Source organism: Scyliorhinus torazame, chromosome 18 (genome assembly GCF_047496885.1).
Source record: "Scyliorhinus torazame isolate Kashiwa2021f chromosome 18, sScyTor2.1, whole genome shotgun sequence".
NCBI classification, from domain to species: domain Eukaryota; kingdom Metazoa; phylum Chordata; class Chondrichthyes; order Carcharhiniformes; family Scyliorhinidae; genus Scyliorhinus; species Scyliorhinus torazame.
This window is the reverse complement of record NC_092724.1, coordinates 23,363,405-23,390,466: the sequence shown is the minus strand read 5'-3', so window position 1 is coordinate 23,390,466 and position 27,062 is coordinate 23,363,405. Positions and strand designations below refer to the sequence as shown.

At 42.7% G+C, this 27,062-nt stretch overlaps 1 protein-coding gene across 1 annotated transcript in view; it reads left to right on the top strand.

Moving 5' to 3' along the window:
- ell (elongation factor RNA polymerase II) overlaps window positions 1-27,062 on the top strand; it is a 225,952-nt gene that overhangs the window by 108,761 nt on the left and 90,129 nt on the right. The window contains exons 3-4 of the mRNA XM_072482383.1: window positions 11,119-11,240; window positions 18,986-19,149. Of these exons, the coding sequence (XP_072338484.1) occupies window positions 11,119-11,240; window positions 18,986-19,149 (286 nt within the window). The remainder of the gene's footprint in view (window positions 1-11,118; window positions 11,241-18,985; window positions 19,150-27,062) is intronic.

Genomic DNA, 27,062 nt, shown 5'->3' with positions numbered 1-27,062 from the left:
CAAACACATGGAAATATTCAGCTTAGTGTAACCACAAGTTCTGACCAAGTCAGAGCTGCAGCTACAGTTGGTGGTTGTAGGTTTCTTTATCTGTTATGTTTCTGTTAAATGCCAACACAATTTGTGCAGCTGTAACCAAACGTTCTGGAGAGGATCGGCTCCAGGAGATGTAATTTACACGATTGTTGACCATTTTGTCTGATTAAGTTCTTATTAAAATTTTTGTCCAATTCTTCTCTTTCCTCCCTCTCTCATTCCTTCAGACAATGTTGACTCACACCATCCCAGTGGATCTTTCTCTAGACAGTCCCTCAGGGTTGAGGAGTACTTGTTTCCATTTTAGTTTGATGAGTTCGAAATGGCTGTTAAGTCTATTGTGTGATCTGTAGACTCTACCACATAAGGAGCAGATGGTGCTTGAAGGGTCAGATAAATGAGTTTGGAGGTTGGTTCATTCTCTCTTGATGCCTCAACTTCACCTTTCCAGTGACGCCTCTTGATACGTTTGTTGCCTTCTCAAGTGAAACCTCTCCGTTTCGGTTGGTCATGAGCCAAGGACTGTCATGAGTCAACAAGGATGTTTGATCTGATCAGGGAAGCTTTGAGTATATCTCTAAAGCGTTTCCACTGCCCTCCTGGGAGTGTCCTGCCACAGTCAAGTTCCAAATAGAGCAGTTGCTTCAGGAGTCTGGTGTCAGGTATACACACAGTGTCCTGTCTTACAGAACTTGATTTGAGCAATTAATGCCATGATGCCTTGCAACAGGTTGCTGATTTCTTGCTTCTGGATTTGAAGGATCTTACAAAGGCACCACTGGTGGTACAGAGATGTGCCTACTTGGACTACCCAGTGTGAGCATAGACAGTGTATGTCACAATTACACATTAAACCCCTACCCAGTATGCAAACTTACTTTACAACACTCCAAGGTCATCAGGAGCTCTGACCCTGGAACATATTTCTTTCCTCCAACCAAGGGGTGCTGAAGAATTGCAATACTTCTTCCATCATCTTAGCACACACCAAGAATGGAAGCTGAGATCTCCTGATCTCTGCAGCTAAATACTGTACCAGCATCCCTTCTGCTCCTGTTGTTCCAGCAAGGGTGGGAGAGCCTTCAGGTGGAAGTCCTCCTTGAAATTTCTCTATCACTTTTGTTAATTTTTAAATGCTGCCACAAACCCAGTATCTTGAAGCATGTTTCTTGTCGCCTGCCCCAAGCTCTCTCTTCACAGTTGAACAGACATTTTTCTTATACCTCCCTTGGAGAATTTCTTTACGTGAAAGAAGCTGTTAAGAACCCCTCTGATGTTATCTGCAAGGATGTCTCAAAACCCCGAAGGATAACTTGAAACATTAGTGGTGTATTTCTGTTTGGAATAATGTGAGGAACCATGTACAACCCAGTGAGGAGCCAGTCCAGTCGCTGTGTAAACAATTAATAAAGAATATTTTTAAAGTAAAAGAAAAGAAAAAAAAAAAAGACTAATATACACTATGGCACTTGTTCCTAAAATATAATCACATTTTGGAAGGTCTAATACAGGTAGGAAACATACAGTAAATGGCAGAACCCTAAGCATATTGACGAGCAGAGGGATCTGGATGAACAGGTCCACAGGTCACAAAGTGGCAACGGGGTGGAGAAGGTAATCAAGAGGGCATACGGCATGTTTGCGTTCATCAGCTGGGGCATGGAGTATTATCATGGGAGTGTGCCTTCAAGAAAGATTTTTGTCTTATCACATGGCTTCAGTGATATCATTGTGTGGGTGGAGCTGATCTGTGGCTGGGAGATTTGTTTTACTTTCGCTTTCAGAATCGACAGCTGTGGACTACAGACAGAGAAAATAAGTTTTTTGGCCAGTCTTTCTATTTTCATTTTAAACATCTGTTCCAGTAAAAAAAAAACATTGACTATAGCTACCTGCTTTGGTAACTTAAAAGATATAGTTTTCTTTCTGGAAGGGTTTAAACCCGCTAGTGAGGCAGGGCCAGAATCTCAGGAAAGCCAGTCTTATTCAAGTGATAATGCAGAGTGCTGGGCCACGCCCTTGAAAAGGGTTTTTTGGTTTATGGGATTTTGCTTTTGAATTGGAACAGTTAAGGGGGAATTCATTAAGTGTTATACATAGATTACTTTAGCTGGGTGGTGTCTTTATGTTTGTAATTGATAAAAAATTGTGCTGTGTGTGTTTATTCAAATGTTAACTAAGTTCTTAGAATAAAGCTTGTTTTGATTAAAGTGGAAGACTGTTGAATTACACCTGAAGGGAAGGTTCTTGTGCTCATCCTAGCCAAATTCAACACAAAGGATGTAGGTCAGGTGGACTTCGAAATATACTTTGGAGTTTCTAAGCCCTGGCCCATAATGGTATAAAAATTGGCAAGTCATGCTGTATCGGACCTTAGTTAGGCCACACTTGGAATATAGTGTTTGATTCTGGTCACCACACGACCAGAAGGATGTGGAGGCTTTGGAGAGGGTACAGAAGAGGTTTACCAGGATGTTGCCTTGTGTGGAGGGCATTAGTTATGAGGAGAAGTTGGATAAACTCGGTTTGTTCTCACTGGAACAACGGAGGTTGAGGGGCAGCCTGATAGAAGTCTACAAAATTATGAGGGGCATGGACAGAGTGGATAGTCGAAGCTTTTTTCCAGGGTGGAAGAGTTAATTACTAGGGGACATAGGTTTACGGTGCGAGGGAAGTTTTTTTACACAGAGGGTAGTGGATGCCTGGAACTCGCTGCTGGAGGAGGTGGTGGAAGCAGGCACGATAGTGACTTTTAAGGGGAAACTTGATAAATACATGAAAAGGATAGGAATAGAGGGTATGGACCCCAGAAGTGTAAAAGGTTTTAGGTTAGACAGACAGCATGGTCGGCGTAGGCTTGGAAGGCTAAAGGGCCTGTTCCTGTGCTGTACTTTTCTTTGTATTCCCTGAACTACCCCCTTTTCCAAGCAACATCCAATCTTAGTAAATCTACAGGTCAAATCTGGGTGATAGTTATGCCACACAATGCAGCTTAAGTGACCAAGTCTGAGAAAATGTCTCTTCCTGGTTCAGCAAAGACACAAAACTGTGTCATTTAGAGGAGAATATCTACAATATACTATGGCTGTAAATGTTAGATGGAACAGGCCTGTCTGACTGTTGGATGGAGAACTAACCACCTTCCCTTATGAGTTCTAGCAGTTCTATTGTTCAGTCTCTGATATTCCCCTCTGTGGATTCTGCTGTCTACCTCTTGCAAGTCCCTTGCTGTTAGAAGTTACCATTTGTCACTTATCTCTGGTAAACAATGTTTCTGATATGACCATTCGTACCTCAATGTCTCTAGCCTCCTGCTAATCTTGGTACTTAGATGTTATTTTATTTTTGTCTCAAATTCACTGATCGATAATCTCGTTAATTTCCCACATTCCTGGCACAACCCCTCTTTTTAGAAATTAAACACTTTAATTTGAAAAAGACTTTCATTTCTCAATTTCCTATCTGTTCTATCTTATCAACAATTGCAAAGATTTAAGAGCATGCGTTAACAATACAACTATACGTCAGAGAATTTACACCCAGTGTTCCTAAAAGCACCCGCAAGAAGTTTAATCCCGAACCGCTTAATTTTGAATTGGTAAAATTTATTTGACATTATTAATATGAAGATTTCCTTTGCCTGCTCGGTCAAAGGTACATGCCAAATAGCCCTTTAGCAAGTCTATCTTTGTGATGAATTTGGACTGTCCAACTCCCAATTATTTCTTTCCAATTAAACAGCAATTTAGTGTGGCTTATCCACCTAGCCTGCATATCTTTGGGTTGTGGGGGTGAGATCCACGCAGACACAGGAAGAATGTGCAAACTCCCTGCGGACACAGGAAGAATGTGCAAACTCCACGCAGACAGTGACCCGGGGCCGGGATCGAACCCGGGTCCTCGGCGGCGTGAGGCGGCAGTGCTAATCACTGCGCTACCTTGCCGCCCTGTCCAACTCTTTCGGTGCATTCTTCCAAACGTGGAATAGGAAACAAATCCCTCTTGGTGACGTTATTCATTCTCCTGTAGTCCATACAAAGTCTTTGTGTTTTATCTGGCCTAGGCCCTGGTACGATAGGCGAGCTCCAAACACTAGAACTCAATTCAGTAATGTAATTTTGGAGCATATATTCAATTTTCTTTTGTACTTGTGATAACCTTTCTGGATTTAACGTATATAGATGTTGCTTTATTGGAACTGTGTCCCCCACATCTATATCATGCATTGCTATCTCCATTCCACCTAATTTGTCCCCACAAATACGTTTATAGGACTGCTGTAACTCTTGCACTTTGCTCCAACTCTCATTTGGAAGATAACTTAACCAGTTGTTTAAATTTTTCAGGACTTCCTCATTACCCAAATGAATTTTAGGGAAGTCTCTGTCTGCAGTTAACCCTGCTTTTCCCTTTCTCGTTATTATCAAGATCTCCTGCTTGTCCTCATCTCCTCAATCCCAATATTTTTAAGCATGTTAATATGACATAGTCTATGGAATTTACGTCTATCTGGCATGCGTACCAGATAATTTACCCCACAACTTTCTTTCGATGATATGCGGTCCACTAAATCTGGCTGTCAGTGGTTCGCCAGTCACAGGTAATATAACACAAGCACATTTTCCCCTGCTACAAAACTAGAAGTCTGTGCTTTCCGACCAGCCATTGATTTTGTTCCATGCTGCACTTTTTAAATGTTTCCGTGCCACCTCACAAGCCCCATTCCATCTTTCTCTGAAATTTGAGACATAGTCGAAAAGTGTAGTTTCTGATTTCTAGCTTAATCATTTTTCTTAGATTAGCTTCATTAGGTCCTATAACTTCATGTCCATAGACCATTTAAAAATGATTGAATCTGGTAGAATTATTCAGTGCATCTCTAATGGCGAGTAATCAAAATGGAGTCCCTTTGTCCCAATCATGAAGATGATCTTGCCTATATGCTCTCATCATGGTTTTCAAAGTTTGATGCCATCACTCTAATGCTCCCTGTGACTCTGGATGATATGCCGAAGATTTGTATCGTTTTAACTCCAGGCTAGTCATGACCTCTTTAAATAATCTTGAATAATATTTGATCCCTGATCGGATGGCATCTCCTTTGGTAATTGGGTTTAGAAAGGGCACCTGGATGTCCTTGGGCTGGCGTGGACAAGATGGACCAAATGTCCTCATTCTGTGCTGTAACTTTTCTATGGGAAGTCGTAAAGAATTTTGTTAATTCCTCTAACACTCTCCTGGCTGTAATGGTTCTTAATGGTATGGCTTCAGGAAATCTAGTGGATGTATTCAGTGGTTAACAAGTATCGATTTCCCCTCTCATTCTCTGCAACGGGCTACACAGTTGATTAGAACTCTTGTAAAAGGTTCTTCAAAAGCTGGACTACGGATCAGCAGTGCTGGTTTTATTTCTGCTTGTGGTTTCCCCATTACTTGACAAGTTTGACCGAAATTACCTACATCTTCCTGTAGTCCGGGCCAAAAAAATTGTTTTTGAATCTTTGCTTGGGTTTTTCTTATTCCGAGATGTCCCCTAATGGAATTTCATGAGCTAGCCTTAGAGTCAGTTTCCTATATCCAGGAGGTAATAAAATTGGATGTATTTCTGCCCGTTTGTCCTCTGCACTGACATGCGGTGGGTGCCATTCTCTTATTAGTATTTGGAGCTGGACATAACATTCAAGAATACGCTGAGTTCCGATGCTGAGTAAGCGGTCTAATAGATTTGTTGGAATTCTATCGGTATCTTTGAATTAAACACATTTGTCTCTCCCTTTCCCTTTGTCTGTTTCCTCTTCATTTAGCTGGCTAACGGTTGTATCAGATAACCTGATCTCACTGGTCTCATTCTGTGCTCCCTCCTTTATCTTAGCTTATGATTCTGTGATATCATCACTGCACAATCAGGAATAACCCATGATGGTCTGTTTGCAATTTCTCTGTATCTGGGTTTTTTTATTGGCTGTTCCACCACTATCGGCATCACTGCTATCTGTGATCCTGCTATGTCCCTAGAATGAAATGACTCCATGCGATGGTAATGTTTCTACCTTTTCTACAACCACTTCTCCTGTCTTAGAGCAACTCATTGAGTTTATTTTTACCAAAGGAATCTTTCTTGTTTCGCCATGAATGCTGCTGATAAGAATCTCTTCCTTCATATCCCTTCCGGACAACAACTATCTTTATCCCACAACATTGGGGATTGACTTGCACCTGTATGTCTCAAGACTTTCTTCCTCATCCAGCTCTGTTGTTCTGAATGCAATTTGCTGAAATTCACTGCATTTTAATTTGATCCCTCTCTTTATCCATTTCTCTTTTTGCCATTGCTAACTTCTGCATTTCCACTTGCATTTCTAATTTCTCCATTTCTATTTCTCTTTGTAATTGAATTTTAGCTAATTCAATTTTCCCACATTTTGATGTAACTGGGTCCATCTCTCACCACTTGTACATTTAAATGGGGTGCTATGCTTTCAACTACTTCAGCTTTCTTAGCCCCTATAAATAATCCAAATTCCAATTTATCTGCTAATTCCATCAATTTAGCTTTGGGTACACTTTTCAAATTTGCTACGGTTATATTGTCTACTTCAAAATAAGCCTGGACTCTGGTCTCCTTATTTTAGATGACACATTCTCACTACCTTTTTAAAAAATCACAAATTCTCCACATCCAAAAGGAATTCTGCTTTTCAAAATCCTGATGTTATCTGAAAAGGTGTCTCAAAACCCTGAAGGATAACTCGAAACAATGGTTCTTAGTGATGTATTTTTGTTTCAACTAATGTGAGGAATAATGTACAACCCAGTGAGGAACCAGTCCAGTTGTTGTGTAAAGAATTAATAAAGAATATTTATTAAAGTAAAAGAAAAAACACAGGACAGGAGATTAATATGCCCACATTCCTTGAACTAACTAAAACACCCCTTTTCCCCAAGCAATATCTATCCGTCAAATCCAGTTACTGGTTATACTACACAATACAGCTTCGGTGATCAAGTCAGGGAAAGCATCTCTTCCTGGTTCAGCAAAGGTACAAAACTGCGTCTTTTAGGGGAGAATATCTACAATATGCCGTGGCTGTAAATGTTAGATGGAACAGGCCCCTGTAGCTCGAATCGTAGATGGAACTGGCCTGTCTGACTGTTGGATGGAAAACTAGCCTCCTTCCCCAATGAGTTCCAGCAGTTATACTGTTTAGTCTCTTTGATGTTCCCCTCTGTGGATTCTGCTGTCTACCTCTCGCGAATTCATTGACTTTAGAAGTTGTCATTTGTATAGCCCCACTGATCTTTGAAAAACAATGTTTCTGATATGACCATTCGTACCTTAATGTTTTTAGCCTCCTGCTAATCTTGTTACTTGGGTGTTATTCCATTTTCATCTCAAATTCATTGTTATTCATGTTAATTTCAAGGCAGCATAGTGGCGCAGTGGTTAGCACTGCTGCCTCGAGACAATGAGGTCCCAGGTTCGCTCCCGGCCCCGGGTCACTGTCCGTGTGGTGTTTGCACGTTCTCCCCGCGTCTGCGTGGGTTTGGCCCTTAATTGAAAAAATTTTATTGGGTACTCTAAAAAAAAAATTTTAAGAATCCTGGAGTAGTTAAAAGAATAATCCATTTAAATATACAGGTGCTGTCAGACAGACCCACTACTTTGTAACATGAGAAATGGAATTGAATTTCCAATGGCCACTAATAGACAATTAAATTGGGTTGCACAAGAGGCCAGAATTGGAAGAGTGCAAAGATCCAGTATTGGACAACTCAATGTTGTGCAACCCATCAGCCAAATACCCACATGTGGTGGTTTGGGAATCTAGATGTGACAATTTATATTTCTGATTAATGAATAACAAATGATTAACAGATCCCATTGTTGGGCATGTGATCGCAACATGCCTTCTGATGGCGATTCCATGTGAATATTAACCTTTTTTTGTATATTTGTTGGGAAAACAAATGGATAAAAAGTGGGAGTGGGAGAGTGCTTTTTGATCAATATGAGTGCTTTCGGTCCTTGGGTACAGAATGATAGTACATGTTTGTAAGTACTTGCCACGTGCAAAATAGATTTACCTGTATGATGAATAAGCGTTTCTGCTAAAATTGCTGCATGTGGCGAAAACAGTGCTACCATAACCCAGCTTGTGCCTGGTCTGTGATTCCAATGGGACAGTGTTTGGAATGTTGGACAGAAGCAATGTACAAAATACTGCACATGCCAAACACAAGGAGTTATTGGAGATTCCCATTGAGTAGCATTCTTTGTTTGGAAATTGCAACTCAGTCTCAAGTGGAGTGACCTGTGTGCACGTTGTGACTGAACTGGGGGTGCCTACACACACTCACTCTGGATGCGACTGGGTATTGTACCAACACCTCTGCTCAAACTCTTGTTCTGGAGTGTCATCCTGTCTGCTAGTTAAAATGGCAATTGTGCTTTTCGCTAATGTTCTTGATCAAAGGCTTGTCAGATAGTTCACATCCACAATTGTATGGCCATAGATGAGGCAGTTATGCAACCACATCCTTCCGCCAGTGTGTTTGAGAGAGCCAGCAAAACAAGATAACTAAAGCAAAAGTACTGTGGATGCAGGAATGCTGAATTAAAAACCTTAATGCTGAAAATGCTCAACAGATCTCACAAGATTGCATTGGACATATGGCTCAGGAAAAGGCCATTGAGTCCATGTCAGAGTTTATGGTACAACTGAGCTGCCTCGTATCATTCCTCATCTAAATCTTTCATTGTAAATGTCTAGTCCTCCTTTTCCCTTATGTGCTTTTCTAACTTCCCCTTAAATACTCTTTTCCTCAACCATTTCCTGTGATAACAAGTTCCACGTTCTCACCACTCCTCAGGTAAATCAGTTCCTTCTGAATTCCCGATTGGATTTCTTGCTGACTCTCTTTATATTGATGGCTGATAGTTACGCTCTTCCCCACAAGGGGAAACATCCTCTTCTGGGTCCACTCAAAACCTTTCATAATACCTTGATAGGCCACCCCTCAGCCTTTTATTTTTAAAAAGAAAACTAACCTGTCAGTCCTTTCTTGAAATATTATACCTACATATTTCTAGTATCATCTTTGTGAATCTTCTCTGCGTCCTTTTCAGTGCCTTAATATCCTTTTCATAATGTATGACTTCCACAACTGTATGCAGTGTTCGCAGTAAGGTCTAATTGAGGTTCAGTACAGGTTTGGCACGACTTCCCTTCTTTTCAATTCTACCCATCTGAAAATAAAACCTGGTGCTTGTTTTTTTTATGACCTTGCTAACCATTGGCACATTTTTAGAAATTGGTGTATTCGTACTGAGTGATCCCTTTGTTCCTCTACCTCACCTAGACTTGGACTTTCCAATTAATAAATTACATCCCCATTCTTCCTACCAAGGTGTACTATCTCACAATTATCTCTGCTGAAGTTATAAGCAAGCAGTCATCGCCTGCAATGTTAGCTCGGTTTCTCCCTCCACAGCTGCTGCTAAACCTTCTGAGTGCTCCCATCAATTTCTGTAATATAATCTAGGCCTTCACCTCAAATTGTTTATTGCGCCATTGTTTCACCCCTTCTGACCCAAGCTAGAACACTGAATATCACTGCAAGATTTTATCATAGAATTTACAGTGCAGAAGGAGGCCATTCGGCCCATCGAGTCTTCACCGGCTCTTGGAAAGTAACAAAGTTGGCGAGATTCCATTTGGGAGTGGGTTGAAGTTAGCATAAAACCTACGTTGATTCTCTTGTGATTCTGATGAGGGCTGGTGCTAGAACACTGAATATCACTGCAAGATTTTATCATAGAATTTACAGTGCAGAAGGAGGCCATTCGGCCCATCGAGTCTTCACCGGCTCTTGGAAAGAGCACCCTACCCAAGGTCAACACCTCCACCCTATCCCCACAACCCAGTAACCCCACCCAACACTAATGGCAATTTTGGACACTAAGGGCAATTTATCATGGCCAATCCACCTAACCTGCACATCTTTGGACTGTGGGAGGAAACCGGAGCACCCGGAGGAAACCCACGCACACACGGGGAGAATGTGCAGACTTCGCACAGACAGTGACCCAAGCCGGAATCGAACCTGGGACCCTGGAGCTGTGAAGCAATCGTGCTATCCACAATGCTACCGTGCTGCCCTGTTTAGATAACTGTCAGCTTCTAATTCAACACTTGGCCTTCACCCCTCTAAGCTGCAGTAACCATTGTGGTACTCCGCTTTCTCAACAGTAACATCATGATTCTGCCAGTGCCTCTGCTGTCTGCAGTAGTACTGAGCCTTCGCCCTCTCATACAATTGTTTTTTTTAAATACATTTAGAGTACCCAATTATTTTTTCCAATTAAGGGGCAATTTAGCATGGCCAATCCACCTATCCTGCACATCTTTTGGGTTGTGGGGGCGAAACATGCGCAGGCACGGGGAGAATGTGCAAACTCCACACGGACAGTTACAGGGCTGGGATTCGAACCCGGGTCCTCAGCGCCGTAGGCAACAATGCTAACCACTGTGCCACCGTGCTGCCCCTCTCATACAATTGTTCAAGTAAAACACATAAAATGCACAAAACATTATTGGATACATTATGTGCAAGGCCACCATGGTGGCTTTTGAGCACAGCAAGATCCAACAAGTAACAAAGTGATGAATGACCAATTCATGTGTTTTAGTTGAGGGAAAAATGTTGGCCTGGATACCACAAGAACTCCCTGATATTCTTTGAATAGCGCCATGGGACCTTTTATCTGTATCCAAACAGGGAAGTAGAATCTCATCTGATAGCATCTCTGACAATGTGGCAATCTTTCAGTTTGGCCAAGGGGTCCACTGGAGTGAAACCTCTGCCCATTTCCTCCTGACAGAGGCAGAAGTTCAACCAATCGAGCTGAGGACAACACTTTGTTGTTCCCAAAGGGCCATGAATGTTTTTTTTTTTTTTACAGCTTTTTAATCTGTTTCCTATTTGAGCCCCATACTCAGGGAGGTTGAAGTGTGTTGATTGTCTCTGGAACATGCTGGATTTTGTTTTTGAAAAGCTGACATTTTCTTTTCTTTCTAACAGCGGATCACCATTCCGAGGCCAGATTGCCCAAATGAAGTGCGGACATTCACATTTTACCTTTGCAATGTCGGCAGGGACAATCCCCAGTGCAGCTTTGACTGTATTCAACAGTATCAATCCCGGTAAGATTCAGCTTCTGCCATTGTTCCTGGAAGTCCATTTCATACCTTGCCTTAAATGTACAGCGTGAAACAGGCCATTTGGCCCAACTGGAGTATTAAGATGTTTATGCCTCCTGCTGTTCTGCTTCAGCTCACTTTATAAATACATCCTCCTGTTCCTTTCTCCCTCGTGTATATCTAACTTTCTCTTAAATGCAACAATGATATTCACCTCATCCACTCCATGCCATTTCCACATTCTCACAGCTCTGGGTAAAGAAGCTTTTGCTGAATTTTTTGTTGGATGTATTAGTGACTGTCTTATGTTTATGGCTCCTAGTTTTGGGCTCCACTGAGGGTGGACTCTTCTCCACATCTACCATATCAAATCCCCATCATATTTTTAGACCTCTTTCAGATCATCTTTCAGTCCCTTTCAAAAGAAAATAATCTGCATGTTCAGTGTTTCCTGATGATTATAACCTCTCAATTCTCGCATCATTTTTGCAAATCTTCTTTGCACATTCTCCAACACCTCAATATCCTTTTTGTAACGTGGAGACCAGAACAGTGTTTTGGGATGTCTCTAATTCATGTTGTCACTTTAAAAACTATAGAGTACACAGGCATCAGTTGCAACACGTAGAATCAGGCCGTTATGAAGCTCAAATTACATGATGCACGCTCTGGAATGGCCACTCGGTTCCAGGGCAATCGGGGCTGAACAACAAATGCTGGCCTTGCCATTGGATTACAACAAAGCTTCTCATCCATGGAATAATCATTATGGATTCCTTCTATACCCTCTCCATGGCATTGACATCCTTCCTAAAGTAAGGTATGCAAAATGTGACACACATACTCTAATCAATTATTTGCAAAGGTTCATTGATTAGAATATTTGTGTCACATTTTGCAATACCTTACTTTGATACTGCATGCTATTTATTAAATTTAGGATTCCACAGTCTGACTTTTTTATCAATTTGTTGATCTTTTTAAAATGAATGTATCTGAGTAACAAGTCTTACTATTCTTTTTAAAGTCATATCATTGGGAGGTCATGGTGGCGCAGTGGTTGGCACTGCTGCCTTGCGGCGCTGAGTACCTGGGTTCGATCCCGGCCCCAGGTCACTGTCCGTGCAGAGTTTGCACATTCTTCCCGGGTCTGCATGGGCCTCATGCCCACAACCCAAAGATGTACAGGGTAGGTGGATTGGCCATGCTAAATTACCCCTTAATGGAAAAATAAAAATAAAAATTCAAGCCACATCATTTCATGTACTTCTTTCTCTCAAAATCTATTGGTTCATATTCTGTAAAATTAAACTTAATCTGACACCAACTAAATCTAGTCTCCCTTTCTCTTCAAGTTGCCTACATACAACTTGTTCATTGTTAAATTATTTTTCGGATTGACTGCAATTTTTTATATTGTGCAGTTAAAAATAATAAATTTAGAGTACCCAATTATTTTTTTCCAATTAAGGGGCAATTTAGCGTGGCCAATCCACCTAACCTGCACATCTTTGGTTTGTGGGGGTGAAACCCATGCAGATGGGGAGAATGTGCTATATTGTGCATTTTTACCCATTTAAATACTTCGTAACACTGACGTGACCCCTTAGGAACACTGCTGTTGAAGTCCCTCTAGTCTAAAAACATTAATTAATCACTGCTCTCTCTTTTCTGAATTTTAATCAACTTCCTATCCATGTTATAACTCTTCCTTTAATACTGTGTGCCTTAGTTTTATTTACAAGCCTTCTGTTTTGCTTCTCAAATATCTTATGCACAGAATCTACTGAACTTTGCTTATCGTCATACTCCTTCACTACTCTTGCAGTTAAACAGAGTTTAACCATACAGTACAAAAGTAAAAGGGAGAACACGACATCCAATGATCCCTGGATCTTTCTTTTCCCCAAATAGCCTGTCAGAATTCACATTCTGGATTTGTATGAAAAGTGCCAGTGAGCTTCCAGGACTGGTGGAACTGTAACCCCAGTGTGACTGCCAGGTTGACCTCAATGGAAGCTTGCTTGGCCAGTCCTGGTGATCTAGTCCATGCCTGTATGTGGCTGCCTGATCTGTAGTGGGCAGTTTATTTTGAGAAGCGGTTATATTACTGCATTGCAATGCCTTTTACATCAGAGAGCAATGGGCTGTGTGTATCTTAAAGCACACCCTTAGTTTAATTTAATATTAATCATTGTAAGAAATGTTACAGATAATGTTTAATAAGACTTTAAGTCAGCGATTCATCACAGAGTGAGTTTGCAATCTGCTTTGAGAACTGCAAATTGAGAACTGGAATTCCAAACGCAAGTCCGCACAATTTCTTACCTTGACAAACTCTTTCCTCTCTGTTTACTGCCATCAGAAAATTGTGTTAACCGGACACCAGCCATCTTTATTCATTCGGAGCTGGTTTAGCACAGTGGGCTAAATAGCTGGCTTGCAATGCAGAACAATGCCAGCAGCGCGGGTTCAATTCCCGTACCGCCCCCCCCCCCCCAACAGGCGCCGGAATGTGGTGACTAGGGGCTTTTCACAGTAACTTCATTGAAGCCTACTTGTGACAAGCGATTATTATTATTGTTTTGAAAGGAAAATCTGGGGTAAGTGTTGAGAAATTGGGCGTTTACTAGGAGGTTGTGGAGGAGAAGAGACGAGGGATGGAATCAATTCCGTCACCTCAGTCCATCCGCGTGAACACTGACCTGGACATTCCACTCGGATGGGATTCTTTAAAGGAAGGAAAATGATCAGATTTCTGATTCAGAGACAAGGTGGTGATGTAGCTTGTTGGAATCTGCATCATATTTTTCCCACTGGGGCAGTAATATAAACCGCGTGTTTTGAAGAGCAACAATGCTTTTGGGGTATGAGAGCTGAGCTATAAAGCTGCCCGATCAGTTGATAGCCCCATAGGTGCAGATGCCACCAACATGCAGATTTTGGCATTAACAGATGATTGCAGTGGCTTCTGTGTCTTGTAATTATGATCTGTAATGTATAGGCAGGAGCTAAAAATATTTTCCTCTTGGGAGGGGGAAGGGAATCGGCTGTCATGCTGTTTTTTTCCCGAAAATAATTGAATATTTTTGCAGTCAGAGTTGAGAATTCACATGCTGCTGTTTTTGTGTACTCACACTTTGGCAAAAACTCGGGAGCAAATTGATAACTGGAATTCCAAACGCAAGTCCGCACAATTTCTTACCTTGACAAACTATTCCCCCTCTGTTCACTGCCATCAGAAAATAGTGTTAGCCAGACACCAGCCATCTTTATTCATTATGTAATAGATGCACAAGGCCTGATACTGTCAGGAGGCTCCTCATGACACTACATTGATAACTCCGCTTTTATTCCAATATGTAGAATCCACTGAAGGATTTTAAAGGTGATACATAAAGCCTTTTAACTAACCTGAGCAAAAGTGAGGTCTTCCCAGTGAACCTGCAAGGGGAAGGGGCAGAACTGGAGGGAGTGCCATTTAAACAGGCCTGACACAAATTCCGCTACCTGGGGATCCAAATCGCCCATGACTAAACACATATCCACAAATGGAATCTGACCTGGTGGAGGAAGTTAAAAAGGACCTGCAGAGGTGGGATACACTCCCACTCTCCTTGGCAGGAAGGGTCCAGATGAGCGTACTGCCCAGATTCCTCTTCCTGTTCAGATCTATACCGATCTACATCCCCAAGGCCGCCTTCAACTCATTAGAAAAACTAATCATGGTGTTCGGGTGGGGGGGGCGACCCTAGGATCCACAAAAAAGGTCCTGCAGAGAATGAGAACCGAGCCCTCCCAAACCTACAATATTACCACTGGGCAGCAATGCAGAAAGGGTAAAGGGGTGGATAAAGGAGCCAGAAGCAGAGTGGTGCAAATGGAGGAGGGCTCCTGCATGCGGACCTCCCGCCGGCCCCTAGCCACAGCTGCGCTCCCAGCCCCACCGAGCAAACACTCAACGAGCCCAGTGGTGATAGCCACACTCTGGTCGTGGAACCAATTATGACAGCACTTCGGATTAACCAAAATGTCCGTTAAAACCCCCATCTGCAACAACCACAGGCTCGCGTCAGCCACCTTCAAAAGATGGAGACAGGATTGGGGGGGGAGAATCAGCTAAAATATATGCAGCTCAAAGGTGTGGGGGGGGGAAGAATCAGCTAAAATACATGCAGCTCAAAAACTTCTTGCATAGGGAAACAGAAAATGTACACCTGACCACCGCAACAATCTCTGTTAGAGGACTTACTGGACATGGACATCTTAGGGAGGGGGAACTGTGGCGAACTGTATGGGGGACTACTAGGAAAGGCACGCACACCACTCAATGAGATAAGGGAAAAGTGGGAGGAAGACCTTGGGTCTGAAATAGAGTGGGAACTCTGGAATGAAGCACTACACAGGGACAACTTCACCTCCACACATGCAAGGCTAAGCTTAATGCAGCTGAAAGTGGTACATCGAGCTCATTTAACCAGAACCCGAATGAGCAGGTTCTTCTCGGAGATGGAGGACAAATGCGAACAGTGCCAAGGAGGCCCGGCCAACTCCGCCCACATGTTCTGAACAGCTTCTTCATGGCGATGTCCAACTTGGGGATGAGGGTGGAGCCATGCTTGAGAGTGGCAGTCTTCGGGTTTCAGAACAGCCAGATCTCTTCATGGAAAGACCGACGCCATTGCCTTTGCCTTCCTAATCCTGCTCGGTGGTGATCAGCACCACCCAAAGCTACAGTCTGGTTGCCGACCTATTGGAATTTCTCCAAATGGAGAAAAATTAAATTCACCAACCATGGGTCGGAAGAGGGCTTCCACAAAGCATGGGAGCCATTCACCCAGTTGTTCCAAGACCTGTTTGTAGCCAACAGCCAATAAAAGCCAGAGGAAGGGAGAGGGAAGCCACGGCATAGCAACAAACACAAACAAAAAGGGGGGGGAATAAAGAGGCATGGCGTCCAACTGTGCCCAGCTAGTAACAAAATACAAGTCATCACGCCAACCCAAGAACTGATGAGGGAAGGGGGAATGCCAGACAACTAGAGGAGGAGGGCGAGAGCGACGACCCAGCTAGACCTCAACGCCTACTGGAGAACATAAAACAAGAAACCGTAACTGTTGTAAATACCGAAAGACAACCAATGTAAATAATGGAAGACAACCGATGTATGTATATTTTTGTTTTCGATGTATGTTCACGGTTACTTTTCTATATAATATGAAAAACCCTTAATAAAAGCATTTTTAAAAAAAATGCCTCGTAACTTTGTCGAAGTATTTTACAAATAGCAGTTAAAGACTGGTTAATCAGTTTCTGACGATATTGGTTGGTCTGGACACAAAAATACCCTACTCTCGTTTGAACATTCGCATGGAATTTTTCGCAAGCAGTTGGGGCCTTGAATTAATGTCTTATCCATAGGAGAGCAGCTTGCAATGCAGCACACACCCCTGCAAGAAGTGTTGCCTACAAGCTCATTACGGAGTGACGCTTGAACTCGGAACCTTCTGGTTCAGAACTGGGAATGCTCAAATTGGTGTCCTGTGTTTGCCAAGACACAGAAGGGTGTGACTTTCTTTTTGATATTGGGAATTAGCCTTAACAGATTTGTGATCTTAGTTAATCAATTCCTTCATTCTGGCAAGTGCTGTTCTTTTTTTTTTTTAATTTAGAGTACCCAATTCATTTTTTCCAATTAAGGGGCAATTTGGAGCATGTGACAGCAGATTAGCTGATGATTGGTTGATTTGATTTATTAATTTATTTCTTGAGGGTATGGAGCTTCCAGTGGTGTGAAATTTATCTAAACTGTTTATATAATAATAAATTGTTTCTATTGAATTTTGTGTCTGGTGTGATAGAAATTAGTACCCATTGAGGCTACTAACTCCGTGAACAAATCTGGTAGTATTCTGGCCTACATGGGTCAGCACCACACTGCTGAATCTTTGGGAAGCTGTTTCAAAGGCTAATGCAGTTGGACATTTTCTTAATATTTTGTGTGTGTTTATGCTGCTCTGATTGTCTTGCGTTGTACGTACTGCTAGGTGTGTGAGGCAACATGCAGCAGACCGTAATCAGTTTTTAAAAGCAGCCTGTCTTGCCCCATCTTCCAATTGCTCTGAATGGTTAGCCAATGCACAAGTTCAATCTCGGCAGATGTGAGGTCTCGTGTCTCTTGATCAAAGATAAAGGGCCCCCCTATATGGAGGGGCAGGGAGGGCAGTGACTAAATCTCAAACTAAGGGGTCTGTAGCCTGAGCACAGCTTGAGAGAGTTTAAAAAAAAATTTAGAGTACCCAATTCATTTTTTCCAATTAAGGGGCACTTTAGCGTGGCCAATCCACCTAGCTTGCACATTTTTGGGTTGTGGGGGCGAAACCCACACAAACAATGGGAGAATGTGCAAACTCCACACGGACATTGATCCAAAGCCGGGATCGAACCTGGGACCTCGGCGCCATGAGGCTGCAATGCTAACCACTGCGCCACCGTGCTGCCCTCAAGTGCTGTTCTTTATTACAGCTTGATAACCTGTGTCAGTTTCAAATGTACAAGAGCCCACAATATGAGCACAGCTAATTGGTTAGTTCTGTCACTTTGGTATTGTGTCCACCTTGATGACTATTCGATCAACTACCAAAGTAGTATGAACACCACATGGAACAGACTCTGGATTGGGGGTCTCAATGAGTTTAAAGAACTGTATGATGACAGCTGTGAGTTTGAACCAATAATTCCCCACAAAGTTATGCTGCATAACTTTGGAGAGAGGGGAAGCTACCAAATGTTAAGAAATTGTGTAGCCTTCAAGATCAATGAGTGAAGATCGAATAATCAGTCTTTCTCAGCTGTATCTGATCAATATTAAGAGAATTTCTATGGCATGTGGATTTGTGTGGTCTGACTTTGCCTATAGCCCTTGACAAAATTACTCCATTCATGGACTGCACAATGTTGATTGTATAGGGAGAGACTATGATTCTTCTTCTTCTCCAGTAACTGGGTATTATGCTAAGTTACTGCAAAGGCCCTATTAAAGGAGAGCTATTTATTGCAGTTTTAATTGATTTCCTCCCTACCTGTGGGGATTGTTAGGTCTCAATTTGCCAACTGCCCATACTGTGTTCCAGAAGAAATTATGGCTACAGTTCTGTTAGTGTATGTTGAGCCAATTGGTACCCTGTATCGTCCACCTTTCCGGGTTTCTTTCAAGGCCCCAGCCCCCACTGGTAATATTCGTCCTTCTACCTCATTTCAGAATGGGTCCAGAAGGGCTACAATTCCATTCTCTGAAATCTCACCCGATAAGTGCTGTGTTTCCGGCCTGTGTTGTGGAACAATCCCACAGCAGTCCTTAACATCTCACCTAAGAGGTCCTGTGCTAGCTCCTACATTGTGACCATTAAGTGATGCCATTCTCCTCTACTGTACCAGCCTCTTCGCAATCAGTGTGGGACAGCTGATCCAGGGATCCTTGCTCAGCACCGTTGGCACCAATTATAGTGCCAGTCACTATCACCTAACCGAAGACTAACACAGCATACGGTTGGCAGCAGACATGGCTCTTCCTGGTCCCCATGGGATGGGCATCCTCTGGGTAAACCCACAAGGGCTTTCATGTTGTTTTTTTGCAGGCCACATAATGTGATGACTCAGTGTGTCCAGAAGTGAAGGTTTCTTTCCTGTATCTACTTTTCTTATTTAGAATTCCTTCTAATCGAGTGACTTTGTTCATTCTCTGGCAGCTTTGGCAGTGTGCAGCTAGACTGTCTCGGGGGCATACAGGATAAAATCACTGTGTGCGCGACTGACGACTCCTACAAAATGACCAGGGAGCGTATGACTCAAGCAGAGGAGGAAACCCGAAGTCGAGGAGCGATAGTTATTAAACCCGGAGGCAGATACAGAGGTATGAAAATCCTGGACATGTTGGCAGCGATCTATTCAAATGTTCTGATGCTGACCTTAGTTTTATGACTCACAATTCTTTATTGTAATCTTCCCATCATACTTCACAAGGGCAAAGCGTGTGAGCACTTGAGTCAGTATACTGTTGCAGTCTTATTGCAGGTGATGGCAGCATAACCTGATTTTGCGTGTTCTGCCTCTCATTAAGCTGGCGACTGTAGGGAAAACAAAACTTGGGCAGCACTTCTCCAAATTTAAGTTTGTACATTGCAAAGAAAATTTAAGGAAGAGCTTTGTGTTTAACCCCTTACTCAACCTGAATGTTTAATGGGTAGAGTGTAACAAGAGCTATACTCTGTATCTAACCTGTGCAGCACTTGTCCTGAGTGTTTAGTGCTGACACAGGATTATTGAAATGGAAAATGTATATTTTCAGCATTAATATCACTCACCTTAATAAGCGCAATTTCTTTTTTTAAAACTGATTTTTATTCTAATTCATTCAGTCACTGATAGTTAATGTTTAAATGCCAGATTTACTTTTGTGGACGAGCTGTAGGGAATCTTTAAATGACGGGTGAATTCCTGTGCTGGTTTTATCATGTTCAAATCTGCACCCCCAATACTGATTCATATGTATCCCTCCACCACACTAATACAAATGATTTTCAATCAGTGAAACAGATCTTGACAACATTTCAATCATTGTTAACAACCTGGGCTTTCCAGATATCTCTTATAACAGATGACCAACAAACTGTGATGTCATGATCTGGAGTCAAAATCACAGAATCGTTTTGGCGCAGAAGGAGGCCATTTGGCCCATTGTGTCTGCACTGACCCTCCAAACTAGGAACATGACTTAATGCCAATCCCCTGCCCTTTCCCCATACCCCTGCACATTGTTTATATTCAAATGATCATCAAATGCCCTCTTGAATGTCTCAATGAAACCTGCCTCCATCACACTTCCAGGTCGTGCATTCCACAGCTGAACCACTCCCGATATGAAAAGGTTTTTCTCGCATTACATTTGCTTCTTTTGAAAATCACTTTAAATCTATGCCCTCTCATTTCTGATCCTTTTACGAGTGAGAGCAGTTTCTCTCGCTCTACTCTGTCCAGCCCCCTCATGATTTTGAACACCTCTATCAAATCTCCTCTTAGCCGCCTTCTCTCCAAGGAGAACAGTCCCAACCCCTCAAATCTATCTGAAGTTTCTCATCCCTGGAACCATTCTTATAAACCTCTTCTGTATTCTCGCCAATGCATTCATGTCTTTCCTGTAGTGTGGCTCCTAGAGCTGTACACAATATTCCATCTGAGGTTTAACTAGCTTCTTGTATAAGTTCAGGATAACCTCCTTGCGCTCGTGCTCTATGCCTCTATTAATAAAGATGTGGAGATGCTGGCGTTGGACTGGGGTGAGCACAGTAAGAAGTCTTATAACACCAGGTTAAAGTCCAACAGGTTTGTTTCAAACACTAGCTTTCAAAGCACTGCTGAAGGAGCAGTGCTTCGAAAGCTAGTGTTTGAAACAAACCTGTTGGACTTTAACCTGGTGTTGTAAGACTTCTTACTCTATTAATAAAGCCCAGGATACTATATGCTTATTAACTACTCTTTCCACCTGTCCTGCCACCTTCACTGATCTTTGCACATCCAGGTCCCTCTCTGATCCTGGAACCCATTTAGAATGCTAACCCTTATTTTATGTTGTCTCTCCATGTTCTTACTACCAAAATGCATCACCTCACCTCTTTGCATTGAACTTCATCTTCCACCTGTCTGCCCACTCCAGAACATTTTTTTATGTCCTTTTGAAATTCTACACTGTCCCCTTCGCAGTCTACAATACTTGCAAATTTTGTGCCATCCACTATGCTAATTGTGCTATTGGCACCTTCAAATCAGTAAATGGTTGTCTTTGTTAAAGGGGAAAGCTATCACTGTTTGTGAAAATTAGTATGATAGAGGTGGAGAGCTAGCTCCTCCTTGTGGTGAAGAGGGATGTGCAGGAGGGGCTGCTGTGCCCAGTAGCGGGAGGGTAGTGTCTCGCCTCTCCTATGTTACACATCTGATTTTGGTTGGCCAGACCCCGTGGTCTTTCTTGCCCCATTCACATTCCCACTGTCAGATGCTGGGCAGATGCAGAGCTGGTTCCCAAGGATTGTCAGAAAGTTCATCTTTGCTGCTGGCTCAGGGTACATCGGTGCTTTAATATTTCCCCTTGCGCACAAGGTAGGCTACACATGTATGGCATTGAAAACACTTTGAGCAAAGTGGAAATTTGGAGTTTCCTTTTAAAGTTGGAAACTTCTCAGCAACAACTTTAACAATAGAGAGCTTGATTAATTTTTTTCATTGCTTCTATTGATTTCTCTTAAAATTCATAAACTGAAAGAACCGGTGACCTCATTGGACCATTAAGCTTTTGAACCGGAGTGTGTTAAGTATCTGAATTAATATCATATGCAGACATTAGATAAACATTGCTAATGACCATTTCTATTGATATAACTCCTGCACTAATGGAATCCAAATAAATCAGCAACTGTGTTTCTCGTCTGTGTGTTTCCAAACTGCTCCCATGAAGCTAGCAGGTGGCCTTCTTGTGGTGATGTGTATGATGCAACTGAGTGGTTCGCTAACAGGAAAGAGAGTACGCATAAATGGGTCAGTTTTGGGTTGGCAACATGTGACGAGTTTATATTATGTCAATGATTTGAATGAAGGGACCGAATATATGGTTTATAAATTTGTTGATGACACAAGGATAGGTAGATAGTATGCAAAGGGATATAGATAGATTAAGTGATGGGTAAAAATGTGACAGATAATAATAATCACTTATTGTCACAAGTAGGCTTCAATGAAGTTACTGTGAAAAGCCCCTAGTCGCCACATTCCGGCGCCTGTTCGGGGAGGCTGGTACAGGAATTGAACCGTGCTGCTGGTCTGCCTTGGTCTGCTTTCAAAGCCAGCGTTTTAGCCCTGTGCTGGAGAGAGGTTGCAGAGGGATCTGGGTATCCTGGTACATGAATCAGGAAACATTAGCATGCAGGTACAGCAAGTGATCAGGAAGGCAAATGGAATGTTGGCGTTTATTGCGAGGGGAATGGAATGTAAAAATATGGTTGTTTTGTTAAAATTGTACAAGGTGTTGGTGAGACCACATCTAGCGTTCTCTGTGCAGTTTTGGTCTCCTTATTTAAGAAGCTGTTTCGAGAAGGTTCAGTTGACTGGTACCTGGGATGGGGGAATTACCTTTATGAGGAAAGGTTGGACAGACTGGGGCTGTATCCATTGGAGTTCAGAAGATCCTGAGGGGCTTGACAAGGTAGATGCTGAAAGGAAGTTTCCTCTTTTGGGAGAGACCAGAATTAGGGAACACAATTTAAAAATAAGGAGCCTCCCATTTAAGACGAGGTTGAGAAGAAACTGTCATTGAGGGTCGTGAATCTTTAGAGCTTCTTTCCCCAGAGAGCGGTGGAGGCTGGGCTAGTGAATATTTTTGAGTTAGATAGAGTTAAAGGCTATTGGGGGCAGGTGGAATGTGGATTTGAGACCACATTCAGATCAGCCATGATCTCATTGAATGGTGGAAAAGGCTCAAGGGGCTACTCCTGCTCCTAATTCATATGTCCTAATGAGAGACTTATTTGACTGCTTCAGATTGCAGATAAGATTCTGCCATATTGTTGCAGGAGTGGAGACAGTTGCAGGTCAGACCAGGTAAGGACAGCAGGTTTCCTCCCCCAAAAGATATTGAATAAGCTGTATTTCATCTCTGCAATCTGACAGCTTCAAAATCACTTACACTGATTTCAGCTTTCTAATTTCACATCTTTTAAACGGAATTCAAATGATCAAACTGCCATGATGATATTTGGAATCAATTTCTCTGACTTATTAGTCCAACTCATTCTGGATTACTATCCTAGTGACAATCATACACTGCCACATGCTAGCTGAAGCTTGAGCCTCATGTTTATTGTTGTGTTCGGATCCTCCATTGCCATGTCCCTGCTTATATCCTCCTCCACTCCTACTGTCCACTCCTACTGTTCTCTGAGATCTCTCTGCTGCTTCAATTCTGTCTTATTGTGTAACTCCAATTTTCTCCAGCCCCCCCCCCCCCCCCCCCAATCACCCCTACCCTCTGCTTTTTGTATCCGTACGTTCAGCTGCTTGAGCCCTCAGCTGTGAAATTCCCTCCCTGAAGCTCTTTGCATTGCTACCTCTCCCATGTCACCTTTAAGTCTCTCCTCATAACCTACCTCTTTGGTATTAATGCCTGCTCTTTTGACTTGTCAGTATTTTAATCTAATTACTTTACAATGAAGCACCTTGGGACTTTTGACTACATTATGAGCACTTTATAAATAGAAATTGTTGTTCATTAGTATAAAAGCATTGCAATGCTAAGTAAATGGTGATCCATATCTCTCAATTCACCTCATCTGCATTTGTTATAAAATCTCCATATTTTGAAACATGACATCAAATATCAGTTTCCAAAAGTGGAATCCACCAAGACAGTGCCTTCATTTTACCTTTTGGGAAAGCTGTGTTAAAACTGGAGGTTGTGTCCACCTCACTGGTTGGTCAGTGCACTGTCCAGTTTGGAGTAGAGCCATACAGTCTCAGAATCTCAGGTTTGATCCCCTATCTGCTGTGTTAACTGATCTCCAGCAGGGCAACAGGTGGGGATCTGCAATTATTTGCAGTGCCCAGAATAAGGAGAGGAATAATTAGTCAGGCTTCCTGCTCTAGGATGATTTCCAGTAAGCTTCACTGTAAAATTAGTGTGATGGTCAATGACGGGTGGCCTTGACTATGAGAAAGTCACAGTTTATTCTGCCAAAACCTTGCGAAGAGCCAAATCCCACTGCGAGTCAGGGAGACTGATTGCTGCCTCAGTGTATACACTCTAAGGGTGCACTTGTTTCAGCGCAGCTGGCAGAGACCCACACAAGCTTGTAGGGGGTGGCGTACAGTGTCTGGGAGTGACAGGTTCTGATCTGCTTTGCTTTTGTGATTTGACTTCTTTCAAACTCCTTCGTGTGTGTCGCAACCTTTTAACGCCTTCCCACTTGTGTGACTCGATGTGTAAATGGATCTGACTGTTTACAATAACAGATCAAAATGTTCTCTTGCTGTTAATGAATTGGCTCAATATTGAGTGACATTTGGAGGATGAGCTGTGACAGTCTGTTACACACAACAGAGGAGATCCACATCTCATTACAGTTTACACTGATGTTAAACACTTCTGTTGCTAAAAGTAAATGCCAAGACATACAGGACCATCAATGCTGATCCCATCCACTTGATTTGGGTGTCCCAGCTTTTTTATTCTCGAGCTGCATAGATAGTTTTAACAGCAGCTACTCCCATTTATATGGCACCGTCAACATTTGGAAGCATCCCAAGGTATTTCACAGGGTTGATATTAAACCAAATTTGTCGCTGAGCTACGCAAGGAAATATTAGGATAGGTGACCAAAAGCTTTGTTAAAAATGTTGGCTTTGAGTGTCTTAAAGGAGGAGAGAGCGAGGTGGAGAGATTTAGGGAGGGAATTCTGGAGCTGAAGATGTTGGCAGCTCAAGGCACGGCCACCAATGGTGGAGCGATTAAAATTGGCAATGCTCAAGAGGCCCTAATTGGAGAAGTGTAGAGATCTTGGAGGGCTGCAGAGGTGGGGGAGGTGACCAATATCGGGTCACAACAATAGAAGGATTTGAATACAAGGATGGAAGTATTGAAATCAATGCATTGCCAGACTATGAGCCAGTGTGGGTCATTGAACACAAGGTGATAGGGAAACTGGACTTGGTGTGAGTTAGCAGAGTTTTGTACGAGCTGAGATTCACACAGTGGGGAATGAGGCAGGAGAGCATTGGAATATTCGAGTCCGGAGCTAACAAAGGCATTGCTGGATGTGTTTCTGCTGGAGAGGAGCTGAAACAGGAATGGACAGTTACTGTCAGTGGGCCCCATGTTAACTTTAAATAGAAGGCAGCACGGTAGCATTGTGGATAGCACAATGCTTCACAGCTCCAGGGTCCCAGGTTCAATTCCGGCTTGGGTCATTGTCTGTGCGGAGTCTGCACATCCTCCCCATGTGTGCGTGGGTTTCCTCCGGGCGCTCCGGTTTCCTCCCACAGTCCAAAGATGTGCAGGTTAGGTGGATTGGCCATGATAAATTGCCCTTAGTGTCCAAAATTGCCCTTAGTGTTGGGTGGGGTTTATGGGTTATGGGGATAGGGTGGAGGTGTTGACCTTGGATAGGGTGCTCTTTCCAAGAGCTGGTGCAGACTCGATGGGCCGAATGGCCTCCTTCTGCACTGTAAATTCTATGAAAATCAAGTTGTTGTTTCAGAAAAGATCTCCGGGGGTATAATGGAAAACGTGCCAGCAATGATTTATCCACTGTTAGACACTCCTGCAAGAGATTCTGCAGCCTTCACCGAGTTTCCAATCACGAGTTTTGTGAAAAACTGAGCAATTCGTTCCCATTTACCAAAGGCAAAAAGCTAGAGAGTATTGTGGCCCTTGATGTGTGCTGGATGAACTTAACTGAGGCACACATACCATTTTCATTCAAGTTTGTGATGGAACTGGTTTACATAGTGCATTCCAACCGCCTGTGGCACTTCCTAACTAGGTGCACAGGGTCCAGAATATTGAGCAAGATTGCTGTTTGCTTTGTTGGAAGTTCCGCTGCTGACCATGTTACCACATTGCAGCCGATTTCTTTAACTTGTTTTAACTTCAATTTCTTTAACCTGTCTTTAAACAGCAGCTTAAGTCAAAGGAGAGGGAATATATCATTTGTGTAAAATGGGCAGCTGAATTAGGAACATTTGAACACAGTGGCATATTTAGATACACTTTATTCACCAAGTAAGCCAAGATCTGTCCAAGTAATCACCTAAGTTTTGAAATCATGCTATTTCTCTTGAACTTCAAACTGCTTTCCTCTAACCTTACACCCACCACAACATCAATGCTCCTCTTGTTTCTCACAGTCTCACTTTTACCCAGCAGAGTTCACCACCACTGTACCCAAAGCTCGTGAGAGCTCCAGCCTTGAGCAGACCTGGTAACTAATCAATTTGGTGTCTCACTCTGCCAGGTCACCTTGCATAATGTTTCACGATAGCTGCATCTTCCTTCTGATTATCCTGGAGTGTAAGGACACCCCAATGCTCCTCTTCACAACAACCTGTCACTCCAGCTCCCTGCCGTTACTTCCCCATCTTCACTTACAACATCTGTATTCCCTCTTACATTTATCAAACCAATTTCCGACAGAAGAGTTGTATCCTGTTCCCTCAACTGCCTTTACAACAAATTCATTCCTTCATTCTCTCAAATCAAATTATAAAATTCCTACCGTGCAGAAGAAGGCCTTTCAGCCCATTAACGAGCACCCTATCTAGGCCCACTCCTCCACCCTATCCCCATAACCCCACCTAACCTGCACATTCTTGGACTGTGGGAGGAAACTGGAGCCCCCGGAGGAAACCTACGCAGTCACGGGGAGAACACGCACACTCCACATAGACAGTCATCCAAGGCTGGAATTGAACCTGGGTCCCTGGCTCTGTGAGGCAGCAGTGCTAACCACAATGCCGGTATATTCACTAAAGCAAACTGAATGATTAATTAAAAGCAAAAAACTGTAGATGCTGGAAGTCTGAAATAAAAACAGAAAATGCTGGAAGGTGTGAGTGTGTATGTGCGTGCATGAGCGCACTGCATTCATTCCCAGATACTGGTGGACCCGGAGATGAAATGGCGTGCCACTGGATGAGTAGAAGAGACTGGCAATGGTCACATCTTTAATGAAAATGCTCAAAGTTTGACTCTGGGAATTAAAGACGTGTTTCTTTTGGAGTAAAGCT